This window comes from Idiotropiscis lumnitzeri, chromosome 18 (assembly GCF_059441095.1).
Source record: "Idiotropiscis lumnitzeri isolate Australia: NSW breed Sydney's pygmy pipehorse chromosome 18, RoL_Ilum_1.0, whole genome shotgun sequence".
In the NCBI taxonomy this organism is placed as follows: domain Eukaryota; kingdom Metazoa; phylum Chordata; class Actinopteri; order Syngnathiformes; family Syngnathidae; genus Idiotropiscis; species Idiotropiscis lumnitzeri.
The window spans coordinates 6,872,161-6,885,595 of record NC_142408.1 but is presented as its reverse complement, the minus strand read 5'-3'; the positions used below and the strand labels follow the sequence as shown (position 1 = coordinate 6,885,595).

At 43.9% G+C, this 13,435-nt stretch overlaps 2 protein-coding genes across 2 annotated transcripts; one reads left to right on the top strand and one right to left on the bottom strand.

The window, feature by feature from the left end:
- The first annotated feature begins 201 nt into the window (after positions 1-201).
- Positions 202-7,724, top strand: rnf208 (ring finger protein 208). The gene is made up of 2 exons (XM_088282197.1): positions 202-690; positions 5,968-7,724. Exon 2 carries the CDS (start codon positions 6,596-6,598, stop codon positions 7,370-7,372), a length of 777 nt encoding a protein of 258 aa, XP_088138323.1. The 5' UTR covers positions 202-690; positions 5,968-6,595; the 3' UTR covers positions 7,373-7,724.
- Positions 7,725-8,176: 452 nt separating this feature from the next.
- On the bottom strand, positions 8,177-12,517 carry LOC148319291 (uncharacterized). The gene is made up of 6 exons (XM_088281599.1): positions 11,737-12,517; positions 10,246-10,386; positions 9,988-10,135; positions 9,817-9,899; positions 8,786-8,874; positions 8,177-8,617 (listed from the first exon to the last, which is right to left on the bottom strand). Exons 1-6 carry the CDS (start codon positions 12,331-12,333, stop codon positions 8,518-8,520), a joined length of 1,158 nt encoding a protein of 385 aa, XP_088137725.1. The 5' UTR covers positions 12,334-12,517; the 3' UTR covers positions 8,177-8,517.
- Between the last annotated feature and the right edge of the window lie 918 nt (positions 12,518-13,435).

Genomic DNA, 13,435 nt, shown 5'->3' with positions numbered 1-13,435 from the left:
TGCGCCAGCTTCCTGTTTATGCGTGCGCGTGCGTGTGCGTGTCAGTATTTGTCAATGTGCTTACATACTGTAGTCGGTTAAGGAAGCAGTGTGTGACTGTGGCGGGGGGGTTGAGCTGTTCCCGTTTCTGATTGGCTGAAATATTTTCTCTGGCAACTAAAAAGTGCGATGCAACCTGCAGAGCCTCTGCAGTGTGTGCTGCAGCGAGGGGATGGGAGGGAGTGTGTGATGGCGAGCGAGAGGGTGAGAGAGCAGGAGTGAGAGAGAGCGAGAGCGAGAGTGTCGGGCAAAGTGCGCATGCGCAACGGTGAGGCGCGCTCGCCTGGAACCGACGTCGAAGGAGGAGGAAGAGGAGGAGGAGGAGGAGGAGGAAGACGTGTTGTTGTGAGCAAGGCTGACACGAGCGAGCCGACCAGGAAAGCAGTGCGGTCCAGTGAGATTCAAGACCCAGGCCCGGGTGGACTAAGCCACAACAGAGAGGAAGAGGAAGGATGGAGAGAGCAGAGAGAGACGCTCCGACTCACACCGGAGGAGGCAAAGCGGCGGCGTAGGACAAAAGAAGAAGGATGTGGACGTACCTCCACCTTGCCGCCTCCATCTTAACATTCCCTCCATCCTCATCGTGCCGGGAAGGAGAACCTGCAAGCGCCTCCTCCTGTTTGCTGAACAAAGACGCGAACGAGGCTTGAGGTGAGGATGATGCCGTTTTGTGAGTTTGCTTGCGAGATGGATCTTCTCGAAGCAATCGAGCTCTGAATGAGGTGCAGTTCGACTTACATGGCTGTTGCATCATCGCGCATGCATGACTGTGACTGGCCCTCTCGGGAGCATTTCGGAAAAACGAAAACATCTGACATGAACGTATGGCATGATTTTTTTTTTTGGGTTCAACCAGATAAAATGCAGTCGATGGCTCAGTGGAGCCGACGGGCAGCAGGTTCCCCACCCCTGCTGGGTTGCAGCTCTCAAGTAGTTATGACATTTGGCAGACGTCAGGTGTGTGTGTGTGTGTGTTCTGTCATTCAAACCTGTTCGTGGGTGCTGCAGTGGGAAATGTTGCAATTGCATAACTGGGTCTCTTGAACGCACCCCCCCCCTCTCCCTCGTGCCAAAATAGCTTCTCCATCTTAAATATTATGCACATCATCCATGGCTTCTTGACACGGACGAGCTTTTGCAAAAATCAATCGGCCTTAATCAATCGAGCCGCTGTCGGCATATTGCGGAAGCTCATCAATCATCCATGAGGTGGCGGGTGATGCTTATTGCTTTTTTTTTTTTTTTTTTCATTTTTCCGCCTGCGTGCACCTCTGCCATGTTGTTGCCACCGCCGCAGCTACGGGAACAATGAAGAGCACTTAACGGAAATGAGTTGCAAAATGGCCGAAGTCATCCGTGGATGGTGAGAGAAAGAACGGTTTGAAAACCAAAATAAAAAAAATAAATAATCACCAGCAGTCTTGACACATTCAAGTGAGCAACGACATGGTCTCTCCAGAGAGTAAACCGAGGGATTTGCACTCAAGGTCACCGCGTGTTACGTAATCAAAATACAACATAATACCCTCCGCGCTGCCTTTTTTTTTTTTTTTTTCAAACAGCCGAGGCTTGAATGTGGACAGTTGGCTCCACGTAGGTGACATATCAGAATGCACGCCACCGCCATGTCGACGGCATACGAACGTCTCCATGACAACTTGAAGATGTGAAAAGGATGTGGCGGACAGACAGACAGTTTCCATTGAGAGATCAAGACGAGAGCGAGAGAGCAAGAGAGAGAAAGAGAGAGAGAGAGATGTGGTCGGCATGGAGACAGACTGATGACTCATTCAGAACATTGAGAATCTTTCTCCACGAACCGACCTCCAATCACGGGTGAATCAGCTCTGAAAAGATGACGGTCGATTGCGAGTTTGTGAGGCTGATTGCTCAAGGAACAATTTTCCTTTGAGGATTTCGTGGGAAATCCTACGAAATATGTGCCGACCTTACAATTTTGCACATTGTGGAGGGTGTTCTCCATTTTCGGTCCTGACATTATAGATGGCCTTGACATTTTATGTTTTGAGGGTACGAATGGCGCACAATGAATGACATAAGAATAAATCGTCGATAACTTGCTCAAATTTCCACATATTTATTGTCTTTCATTTGATTGCTTTCATATATATTTATGGCATAGTGGTTTTCGGAAAAATATTTACGACATAGTTAGTGACGGACCACAGTATGCCGCAGTAATAAAACAAACATCTTCTGTACTCGCCCTCTTGTGATCGGTGCCGTATGAAATTTACATTTACAAGTTTTCAGCAAAATTGCAAACAACGAAGCAACGATTGGCAAGATTTGATTTAAACCGGTGTCGTAACCGTTGCTCAGCTTGCGAGCATCACATGACTAAAGTCAGAAAACAGATGAGCTGTGATTGGTCGTTACTTGGGCCTTGGTACACCTGTGATGTCATTTTCAGGTCCTCTGAGATTTTATTGCTTCATTCATATTCCTCAGAACCAAATATTAGTCTAAATTTAGTATTTGGAAAAATATAACGCAAATAAAAAAAAAAAAGAACATTTTAGAGTCGACATTCCCTTCAGTCAAAATAAATGAACACTTAATCAACATATAAGAACATTTCCCACTAATTTGACGCAACTTTTGTGCAGAATAATAACAAATGTGAGCGGCCCGTTACCTTTTCACACCGATACGAAATAGGCCAAATTATCTGAATTTAACTGACTAGTAAAAAAAAATAAATAAATAAATAAATAAATGCTAGTTTAGCAACATACGACATTGTCAGAGAAGTTCCATCGATCAGTATAGGAGAGAAAGAAGACATGGGAGCGACATGAATACTCTGAAAGAGTATAGGACAAAAACTTTGGACTGCGACGTTTTTGTGCGCGTTCCTATTACATTGTCATGGAAATGGTATGTAGGAAATGTTTGTGTCCGATATCGGTTTTTGTTTGTCAGCCCAGAGGAATGTAAAGCACGAGTCACAATAAGGGTGACAATGTGTGTGTGTGTGTGTGTGTCTCCATCGTCCCAATGGTTGCGATGACAACTCGCAGGTCAGATGACGACCTTAATTTCATTAGTGTCAAAATGGCCTTGCACGGGTAGAGGAGGCTGCAGACACGCCACCGGCGGGATAACTGCGGGAAAAATATTGCGTCAGTTTGCACTTTTCAAGCAGCGGTTGGGGCTGGGATGAGCTTCTTACATAACAGCAGAGGGCCAACGTCGATTAGTACGGAGGCTGCGCCAAAATCAGCCCATTGGCAGGACGAGGACGTCTCATGTCGCGTCGTCTGCAAATCAGAGCCGTTTTGTCTTGTCAGGGCTCAAAGACGCCTCGTGCTTTATCTCCGCCTTTGAGGTGCACTTAAACGTGCTGTTTATAGCCACAAAAAAAAAATTAAAATGTCATGCTATTGCTTTCTAGACGAACACAGGTGGACACAACGAGCATGACGAGACACACCAAACACAAGGAAAAGAAACATGAAAGTCAAAACGAAATCAAAAACATCAAACACAGATCATGACAGGCAGCGTCACGCAGTTTCTCTTGAAATAGACATCAAATTTTGCTATTTATAGCTAACTTGTTTTTTGTCTGTCCCTTCAGTCGTCCCTCACTGGGTCAAGTACAGTGTATAGAATGAAAATTTTCGAATGAAATCTTGTCATGCTCTTGCGTGTACTGGCCCTTCAGCTGAGAGTTCAATCAAAAGCGAGATCCTGAGAGAGGGTGAGAGAGAGAGAGAGAGAGCTGAGAGTTCAATCAAAAGCGAGATCCTGAGAGAGGGCGAGAGAGAGAGAGAGAGAGAGAGAGAGAGAGAGAGAGAGAGCGAGCGAGTGGACAAGAGCGTGAAGAAGCAATTGAGAGCCAAAATAAGCATCTCAACTTGCGTTTAATTTGAGCAAAGGGATGAAGTGCAATAAATGCAGCTCAATCTCTACAGCTCTGAGATCATCTGTTGAATTTGTCTGGAGTGACAAGAAGAGTCTGAGAACGCTTCCGGTGCGCTTTGCAACTAAAGCTGCATTTGCCGTTGTTTGGGTGGTAAAAAATGTCGCCCGGTGTTTCTAATATTGACAATGCCATATTTAGTAACGTGGAGACCCGCGGCTATTTGTCCGAAGTGGCTAATGTGGCTAAATCCGTTTTTATGTCTAAATTTAGCTACTGTTGCTTTTTATCAGTTGTGTTTTATAGTACAGAATAAATAATAAACAAAATAATAAATAAATGAGTTTATGAATTATGAAACCAAATTGTCATGAACGGACGCATCTTTTTTTAAATTTTATTTTATTTTATTTTATTTTTTTACATGGTTGATCTTCAAGGTAATACAATTCAGAAATCACCCCAAATTATTATGGGGGGGTAAAAAAAATGAGCGTTCGTCATACAGTATGAGATTTGTAATGTTTTCTTTGGCTTTCTTTGTGTTTTAGGGTACCAGTGATAGCAAAGAGGAATTGAATGCGAACATTTTACAAGGAAAAGCGACACACACTCTCCTGACCTGGCTGCTCAGTACACACAACATGCAAATTCCACACGGAAAGGCCAAAATTCATACTTTAAAAGAGTGTGATATACGTGCAAAGTGCGAGTCCATCATTTTGCTCTGCTTTTTTATTTTTCTACCATCCCCCCCCCCCAAACTGGTCACCTTTTTCACACCTGCCTTCTAAGGCCGTCCATCTTCATGATGTGTTCAAATGGCTTTCTTGCTGCACCTCATCACATTCGTGTGAAAAGGTGGAGGGACAGACAGGCTATTTTGAGGATGGTGATTCAGGGCCATGGTGAGTGCCACTCTGGGTTCGGAGGGGGCAGATAAACGTGATGGGATGCAACATGGAAGGAAGACGTCTAATATGGCCACCGCATCATGTTGGAGTGAAGGCGTTTGGCTGTGGAAGGGGGAGGGGCAGGAAGCGCTAATTTGTGCATGCATACACAAACCAGAAATAGAAACCTGCTGTGCTTTGCAGCCATTTTTCTTCCTTTTCACTCAACATGTAGGTCATCGCTTCTGCTCGCTGATTTCGCCTCAGTGAATCATCACAGTGCACAAAATGAACAACTGAAGTGGTGTCCTGCCTCTTCATTTGCTGCTTGTTTGGTTTAGAAAAAACACTCGCCCCACAAGCGTGATGTTCTTGAGCCCACATGTCGGACAGAAATTTTTTGAAAGCGCTGTTGGCAAAAGTACTCACAATTTTGGCTTCAAGGGGTCAGTCGAGTCCAAAATGTTCTTTACAATACAACAAACGATTTAACAGTAAAACGTAAAGAACAGATTGGAGGAAGTAACACAAAACGACGTGTCCACTGTCCCGAATTTCGAGACGGCAGAGACTCCTTGGATGGTTGCTAAGCAACCACTTCCAAATGTGGGCACACTGGCTTCGGGTTTTCCTCGCGCCGCCCCCCCCCCCCCACAGTGAAAACTAGCTGCAGTGTGAAACGGCAATGCAGCAAAAAAGTCACACAAAAACTCTTCTGCCCTGAAAGCGAGAACGAACTTGATCTCTTAGTCATGCTTGAAATAAAAACCTCCCAAAAATGGACTGGAGCCAAAATGTTTCTTTTGTCACCAGAGTGTTGACACAAGCTTTCACAAGACTATATAAAGCACAATTAAGTCACTCCTAGAAAAAAATTAATTGGTCCACGTAACGAAACTCGTTGGATTCTCCCGCGCTACATTTTGCTGGCCCCACCCACAGCGGGTTCGTTTGAGCAAAGCACCAAAATCGGCGGACATGAGACATGATAATGATGGGAAAATCTCAAAAGTCTCTACGCTTGTCTCAGTCAGCAAAAGATTTGGATCACGAAAACCGCGACGACGACATGCTCAATGACAACCGGAAATGTATCGTTCCAAACGTACATCTGAGCGAAACGTTCCCTGTGTTCTCTTTTCTCAGGTAGACGCAGCAAAGCTATCTGGACGACGCTTCATCACCGCCGGGAAACGAAGACGGACGGAGGCACGTACTTTTTAGACCCGAAATCTCAACTCGCACCACAAAGGGATTTCAAAAGGGAATATTTCCATTTTCAAAGGACGCCTTCCCTTAAATACGAGACGAACTGCTCGTCAACAAAGAAGGGAGTCAAGCACACACTTTATTTCACTGAATTCACTAGGATTTAGGTCATTCCGCCCGTGTGAACGCAGATATCAACCAACCTGTAATGAACGTGCGTGTATAGATTTTTGTGCATCTCAGATCCGTCCGTGCCAACTGTTCAAATATGTTTTTTTAATACAGAAGTAGCCAACACCGGTCAAGGAAGCTGAACTGTTTCTTCTTAAGCTTTGAATAAAGTTGCTCTGGCTCAACTCTTCCATCCAGCAAGTCCTCATAAGGACTCAGACTCACGGGGACGGGGGCGGGGTCTCGAAAGGCATCATGGAGGCAGTCCTTCGTCCACATGTGCCCTGTAATGGCTGACTTGGACATCACAACAGGACCCAGTTCTCGTTCCCAGAACCAGGCGGGGCTGTCGACTTCTCTTTAGAACCTCTTGACGACCACTTCCGAATTCCAAATGTCTTGCCTGAGGCGTCAGCCCGTCACCATCCCGATGGACACGGTCAAGATCATCCAGTCCGAGAAGTTCCCCAGAGAGTGCACGGTGCCCGTCACCCAACCTCGCTTCGCCCCGCCCCCCAGGGTGGCGTGGGACGGCGGCGGCGAGGGGGAGATCATCGTCAACCAGGCCTGCAGCGACCTGACGCTGGACGTGACGGTGGCGACCCCCAGGCCCATGCCGTCCCCCCAGGCTCCTGTCATCCGCAGGGAGCAGGGCTTCTTAGCGCAGCGCAAAACCAGTGCCAACGAGATCTGCTACCACCAGTTCCACTACAAGATGGAGGACGTGATCGTCAACCAGTACGTGCTGCGCTCCTCCTCCACGTCGTCGTCATCGTCCTCGACCTCGTCGGGGCCCCCCATGCCCTGCGAGCCGCTGGACTGCCCCACCTGCGGCCACACCTACAACTTCGCCGGCAAGCGCCCTCGCATCTTGTCCTGCCTGCACTCGGTGTGCGAGGAGTGCCTGCAGATCCTTTACGAGTCGTGCCCCAAGTACAAGTTCATCTCCTGCCCCACCTGCCGCCGCGAGACCGTCCTCTTTACGGACTACGGCCTGGCGGCACTCGCCATCAACACCAGCATCCTGAGCCGGCTGCCCGCCGACCCCAACGGGCCCGTGCAGTGGGGCGGGGACGCCGACCGCAGCTGCTACCAGACTGTGCGCCAGTACTGCCAGTCGGCTTGCACCTGCCACATCGCCAACCCGCTGTCCTCCTGCGGAATCATGTAGACAAAATGCGGGCGCCGCATAACGCTGCTCAACCACACCTTTGTCGACTATAAGCTCTCCCCCTCACCCTCACACACACACACACACACACACACAATGTCAATAACCCCCCCCACAGATGATTTATCTCGATATATTTAATAGCACAGAAGGAGACTGTGTGGGACTAACGGTTGCAGGCGCTTGGATAAATAGTTAATATATGTATTTTACGTATGGACTGGAATCCCGTTCACCCTCTTGTTTGGTTGGATGTGTTTGTCATCTCTTTTCATGGGAATGCCAGGGGGGGGGTCAAGTCCCCCCATCCCCTATCCCCTCAAGGTGAATAAAGATTAAATTAACGACAAAACTCTCGCCTCTTACTGATGTCTCCTAAAGGCAGGGGTGTCAAACATACGGACCGTGGGCCGGATCAGGCTCACAAGCGGTTTTAATCGGGCCCGCAAGAAGATTAGGTAAAGTATAAAAATGGTTTTGGTTTTATTGAGAAAAAAACAAAACAAAGTACTACATAAATGTGTTAATTATTAATTAAGTTGTGAAAATAGCGATCATTTGGCAATATTGATGCCAATTGTGCTCAGCGGGCAAAGGGTCTTTTCTTCAAGCTCTTAGATTGTCATTGTCAGATGAAATAGACTGTAAAACTAACAAAGCAAAAACGGTCCGTGCAATAATGTGTTCTGTGCACTCGCACGAGACCAAGCACGATATTCCGATGAATTCAAATGAAACAAGAAGCAAAATCCTCCAGTTGGTTCATCTCGGGGGCGGCCATATTATTCAAAGAACAGATTTGACTCCGCTTTGCATCATAATTTAATGGCACATAATTTAAGACATGTAACATAAACCAAACGCTCATTCAGTAGAAAACAAAAGTGTGGCCGTCTTAATGCTTTTGCTGATATACTGAAGAGAAGACTTCAAATAGCAGGAAGGTGCCGTGGGATTCAAGGTACGCAATAAAAAGCTTGTTTATATTCTGTAAATATTGCATTTTGTTTTACAAGTATTTACAAGTATCTACATTTACAAATGTAGAAGAACCAAAATACTGACAAATATGTATATTGATAACTTAACTCTTCAGAAGTCGACAGCTAAAATGATTTTTTTTATGATTTACTTTTGCTGTCAGGTCAATGTGTGGTGGAAACGGGAAGCGTTTTCCATCTCCTCCTGAATAGTTGGCTTAGTTGTCGCCGGGCGGCGTTTCTTTCAAAGGACTGCGTCAGTGGGCTGCAAACAACAACACATTGAAAGGAGCTCCGATGAGCGTTCAGGGGCCAACAGGAAGCAGTCCGAAGAAGTGTGACCGGACGCCATGTTTGGAGCAGCGTGCATCAGCGTGCACCATATGGCCCCGCTGAGAGATTATTTACGATGGGCAACAATTTTCGAGCTCACCTGTTTGTATTTTGAAGATTAGACACGTCTCTCTTCAGAGTCACTAACTTGATCTTCCTGTTCTTGTTGAGTCGATGTGATACGTCACCCTTTGGAGAGACACAGAAAAGAAAGACAACAACAAAACTGAATAACGAAACAAATATTAATAATAAGACGTGTGTACGTGTGACATTTTTAGCACCACCTTAAATGCTACAAATTAAATATAAGATTTTGTCAGGAATTTTCTGCAATAAAACATATAACATTAATCAAGTCATGAATATTTCTCAAAGCAATATTTAATAAGAATATAATTTAAAAAATTAAAATTGGAATGGTGTTGGGATAAATCAACACTAAAAAACAAAGAAAAAAACCCAAACATTTTTATTAATATTCATATGTAGTTCATAATGACAAATTTAAATATACTTTTTTGCTTTTTGTGATTTTTATTATTATTGGTAGAAGTAGTCATTGCTGTTGTAGTGATGATAAGAACTAGTTATAGTTAAAGTATATGTAGTACAATTTATTGTTGTTAATATTAATAATATTATTATTACTAGTATAAGTACTTTTGAAAGGATTAAATCATGATTGATGTTCGAAATCAGATAATAATAATAATAATGATAATAACAAGAATAACAACAACATTAATAATGATAAATAATTTTACATTATTATTATTAATAATAATATAAATAATTTTATATTATTATTAATAATAACACTATTAATATATTAATATTATTCTAATCAATAATAATAATAATAATAATAATAATAATAATAATAATAATAATGATAATGATAATGATAATAATAATAATAATAATAATAATAATAATAATAATAATAATAATAATAATAATAATAATAATAAAGTCTTCTAAATCAATTCAATACTTTACACTCTGCTCCCTCCCCTGCCCAAATAATAATATCAGTAGGGTACTGGCCACAATTAATTCATGATGTTTTTTTGTTTGTTTTATTGTGATTATGCTGATTGGGTAGAAAGTAATAGAGTAGATATTTACCTGCATGTTTTTGTCCTGAGCTTCCTTGTCCCGTGAGTTGAATGTACCAAACTGCTGCCTTCTGGCGCCCAGGTTTAGATTTCCTGTTTAAGAAAAAAATAAAATTAAATAAAAATACTGTTGAACACATTAAGCACAACAATGTCCTTGTGCTCCAATCTAAAAACTCACGTGGACGTGTTGGTGATACGGCTGTTTCTGAAGATGATCTCTGTCTAAATTGTCCATCAGGAAAATCTTCGAGCTGTTTTTCCTTCTTGGAAAGGTGCTCCAGCCTCGCGCTGTAAAAAGTGTCTAATGATTGATAATTGCTGGAAGCCTGACAAGAGGAGGAGGAGGAAGAAGTTATTAGTTACCAGGATGGCATCCATGTGAAGAAAATTAATAAAAGATTTAAAAAAAAAAAAAACAGTGTGTGTGTGCACATACGTTTGTCCTTAGCTGAGTCCTGTTCACATTGTCGTCACCATCGGTGAGCTGCCGCTTGGCGATGTCCTCCCACATTTGGCAAACCTGCTCCAAGTACCTGAAACCAGGACTCGGGCCCGTGGAGAACTCCTCACGGCGGCCCTGAAATGCAGCACAAGGCAGGAAGGTTGCAAAGAAAAATAATCAAGAGCTCATTGTAGCATTTGTCAAAGTCAAGATTCAAACGTTCTCAAAAGTGTTAGCATATTGCTACATGCTAAGCTAATCAAAGCCGCTGTTGCATGCGACGTAACGCGATCACTGATTCGGGTAATTACAGTTTCTCTGGCAATCTGACAAGCAACATGCAAGATTATTTTCAACCGGTTTGGCCTGATTTGATTGCATCACGTTTTTTTTGTTTTGTTTTTTCCTTCAAAATTTCGCTGTCCCCGCCTCAGTGTTCAAACGCAAGCCTCAACAGATTCAATTAAATTTAATTACGGTTTGTCAACGAATGGAAACTATGTTGCGCGGTGTCGTTAATGAAGAGCTCGAGCGCTTGCCTGTGAACTTGCAGAATTATAAAGTGAATTCCAGACAACAAAGACCGTAAAAAAGAAACCGTGCGGGTTAACTGTGCTGTTCAAAGGGCGACACGCAAACAAGAAGGACGAAAATGACACGACAAGAGGAGGACATTGAAGAAAATGTTCCTTTTTTTTAATTTTCTATGACAGCTTCTACCATCCAAAATTAGCACAGAAAACCAAAGACGTTGGCCAGTAGAGCAAAAGTCACATCTGGCATGCGGAGAACATGCAAACTCGACAAAAAAAAAAAAAAAAAATCAGATTTGGATATACAGAGCAGGACACGGTTTACATAACTGACTTGGGCGTCGGATCACTGGCGCTCGATGACAACTCGTTTCTATTGTTAGCGGTAATTACAGATTGTTGTGATGTGCAAATAAATTGTCTGCAACTCTCAATATTTCAAAACACTGAGAGAGTTCGGACATTTCCACCCTTGCAACTTCGTGGGAGCCGTTTGTCCTTTCCGGTTCCAACTTGACTTTGCATGGATGGAGTTTGGTGCGAATAATCAGGTCATGCAGCCCAGGAAGTAGAATTAGAATTGGAAATGAAGACCCGGCATGTAAATCCAGACACAATTAGAAGCATAAAATTGCCCCAAATATTTTTAGAAAGCCCTGTTGGTCAGCCCGGCGTGAATTCTCGGCCTCTCACGTAAAGTGAGTCAGGAGAGTCTCAGAATCGATTCATTCCAAACGTCTGAATTTCATGTCGGCAGACTGGTCGATCATCTCTTGCGGCGTAGCGAGCGAGATCTGTGCCAGGCCGCTCGCATGACAGCGGTGCCGAGTGAGGAATGGCAAATGTGCAGTGTGAACCCCAAAGCCTTTAACGCTAACCCGACCTTCCCGCTAGCCTCTCATCCAAACCCCAATCCCGAAGAACCACAATTCAACCTCATCTCCGGTTTTACCTGCATTGATTCTTTCCTGCTTCTGGAAGTCGGGTTATTTGTTCTCATTGTCGGTATCTGCAAGACTGGAACTGACGGTCGAGCGCTCTCCCATGAGCCAAAACTCTCAGACCTCAGCACGCGGGTTCGGTATCGAGGCGCTGTATGGATCAATTGATCATCTGCGTGAGGCTCGGAAACTCGCCGGGACTCGGATCTCTGAAGAGCTTGTCTCAGTTTTGTGTTCAAGACGCCGGATCCGTGAACTTTGCTAGAATTTGTCGGCTTGGAGAAAGCAGGCGGCGACGAATAAGGGGGCAGCGAAGCCGATCCGATTGACGAGAACGGTATGTAGTCGTCATTCCCCAACCCCGATGTAAAAGAGTCCATCTCGGTCATATCTGCGGACAACGACGAGGTCGGAAAGAGATTGTCCGTGCTGGCCGTCTCCACTCCAGAGTCCACCGATTCTGCTCGCGCATTTTTCTCCAAGCCAGAATAAGAATGTGAAGAACTCGTGAGGGAATCTTTGGGAATGTCCTCCAGCAACTCGGGTTCCGGGCTTTGCTCGGCCACCCAGGCCTCCATCAGGTTCCCGAAACTCCTGTATAGGTACATTGCTCCCGACTTGGGTGCCGCTTCAGTGACGCAATCCAACTGCAACAAGAACGTGAGCGAGGATTTCGTTTCGAGAGACGTCTTGAAGTGACTTGCTCAAGTAGAATTCAAAACATGCCACTCGGGTCCGCCCCGCACTTTCATTAGCACACCTTCTCCACGTCACCTGAGCTACCGGGACCGCATGCTCACACTCACTCGCACTTTGCTGTCACTCACAAAAAAAAAAAAAAAGCAAGGTATAACATGACTGAAAATTTCGATTTAAATTTAGGAACTATGAGAACTGGATTTTGTTTTGGGAAAAAGAAAAGGGTGAGGCAGCAAACATGAAGCTATGGAACAGATCAAATAAATTACAGTACTCTTCTGTTCACCAAAGTACATACGGTAACAAGAGGATGACCAAGGAGACTGAAACTGGTTTTCTGTGTGACAGAAGGAATGTGTAGAATGAACATTCCTATGCGCTGATATGATCTGAGCTCCGCTCATCAAACACACACGCACGAGCATTTTCACAATCACTTTTGCACAAAAGCAAACGTGCACGTTTTCCTCGCACTGTAGACGTTCACAATGCTTCTGATTGTTTTACAAAGTTGACTTTTTTTAATCTCCTTTAAAAAAAACATTGGCATTAAAAATAGTAAATAGAAGCAGATTTAAAGGAAGACAAATATTCTGTATTTTTTCCTCCCTTTGTAACTGACATAATATCGTTAAAGTTAATATATATATATATATATATATATATTAATATGCATATATATTATAATAATTCTATGTGCAGCAATAGTTTAGGCAAGCGCATTTTTCCAACCCGAATGCCCGCGTTTCAGTTTCAATAGTTACAACTTTCTACCACTAGAGATCGCTGTTTTACATTATTGCAGGCCATCTCACGTTCCATTTAGCGGCATGCATTAACACCCACAACTTGATAACCGTGCAAACGAGACAACAAAATAAAAAAAAGAAACATTCATTTTATTCTTGATATATATTTGCATCATTTTCATGTTTGAAAGGGTCAGCCTCACGGTCATCACTCCGTTTAGTTCCGTGACTATTGTGTGTAGCAACCAACCAAGCCAATACC

Bases quoted from the DNA above. Each gene is read 5' to 3' on its own strand.
- rnf208 (XM_088282197.1), top strand. From the start codon at position 6,596: ATGTCTTGCCTGAGGCGTCAGCCCGTCACCATCCCGATGGACACGGTC.
- LOC148319291 (XM_088281599.1), bottom strand. From the start codon at position 12,333: ATGTACCTATACAGGAGTTTCGGGAACCTGATGGAGGCCTGGGTGGCC. The intron at 10,387-11,736 runs GTAAAACCGGAG...GCTGCATTTCAG, and splicing joins GCAGGAAAGAATCAATGCAG to GGCCGCCGTGAGGAGTTCTC. The intron at 9,900-9,987 runs GTGAGTTTTTAG...TTTCTTAAACAG, and splicing joins CGTATCACCAACACGTCCAC to GAAATCTAAACCTGGGCGCC.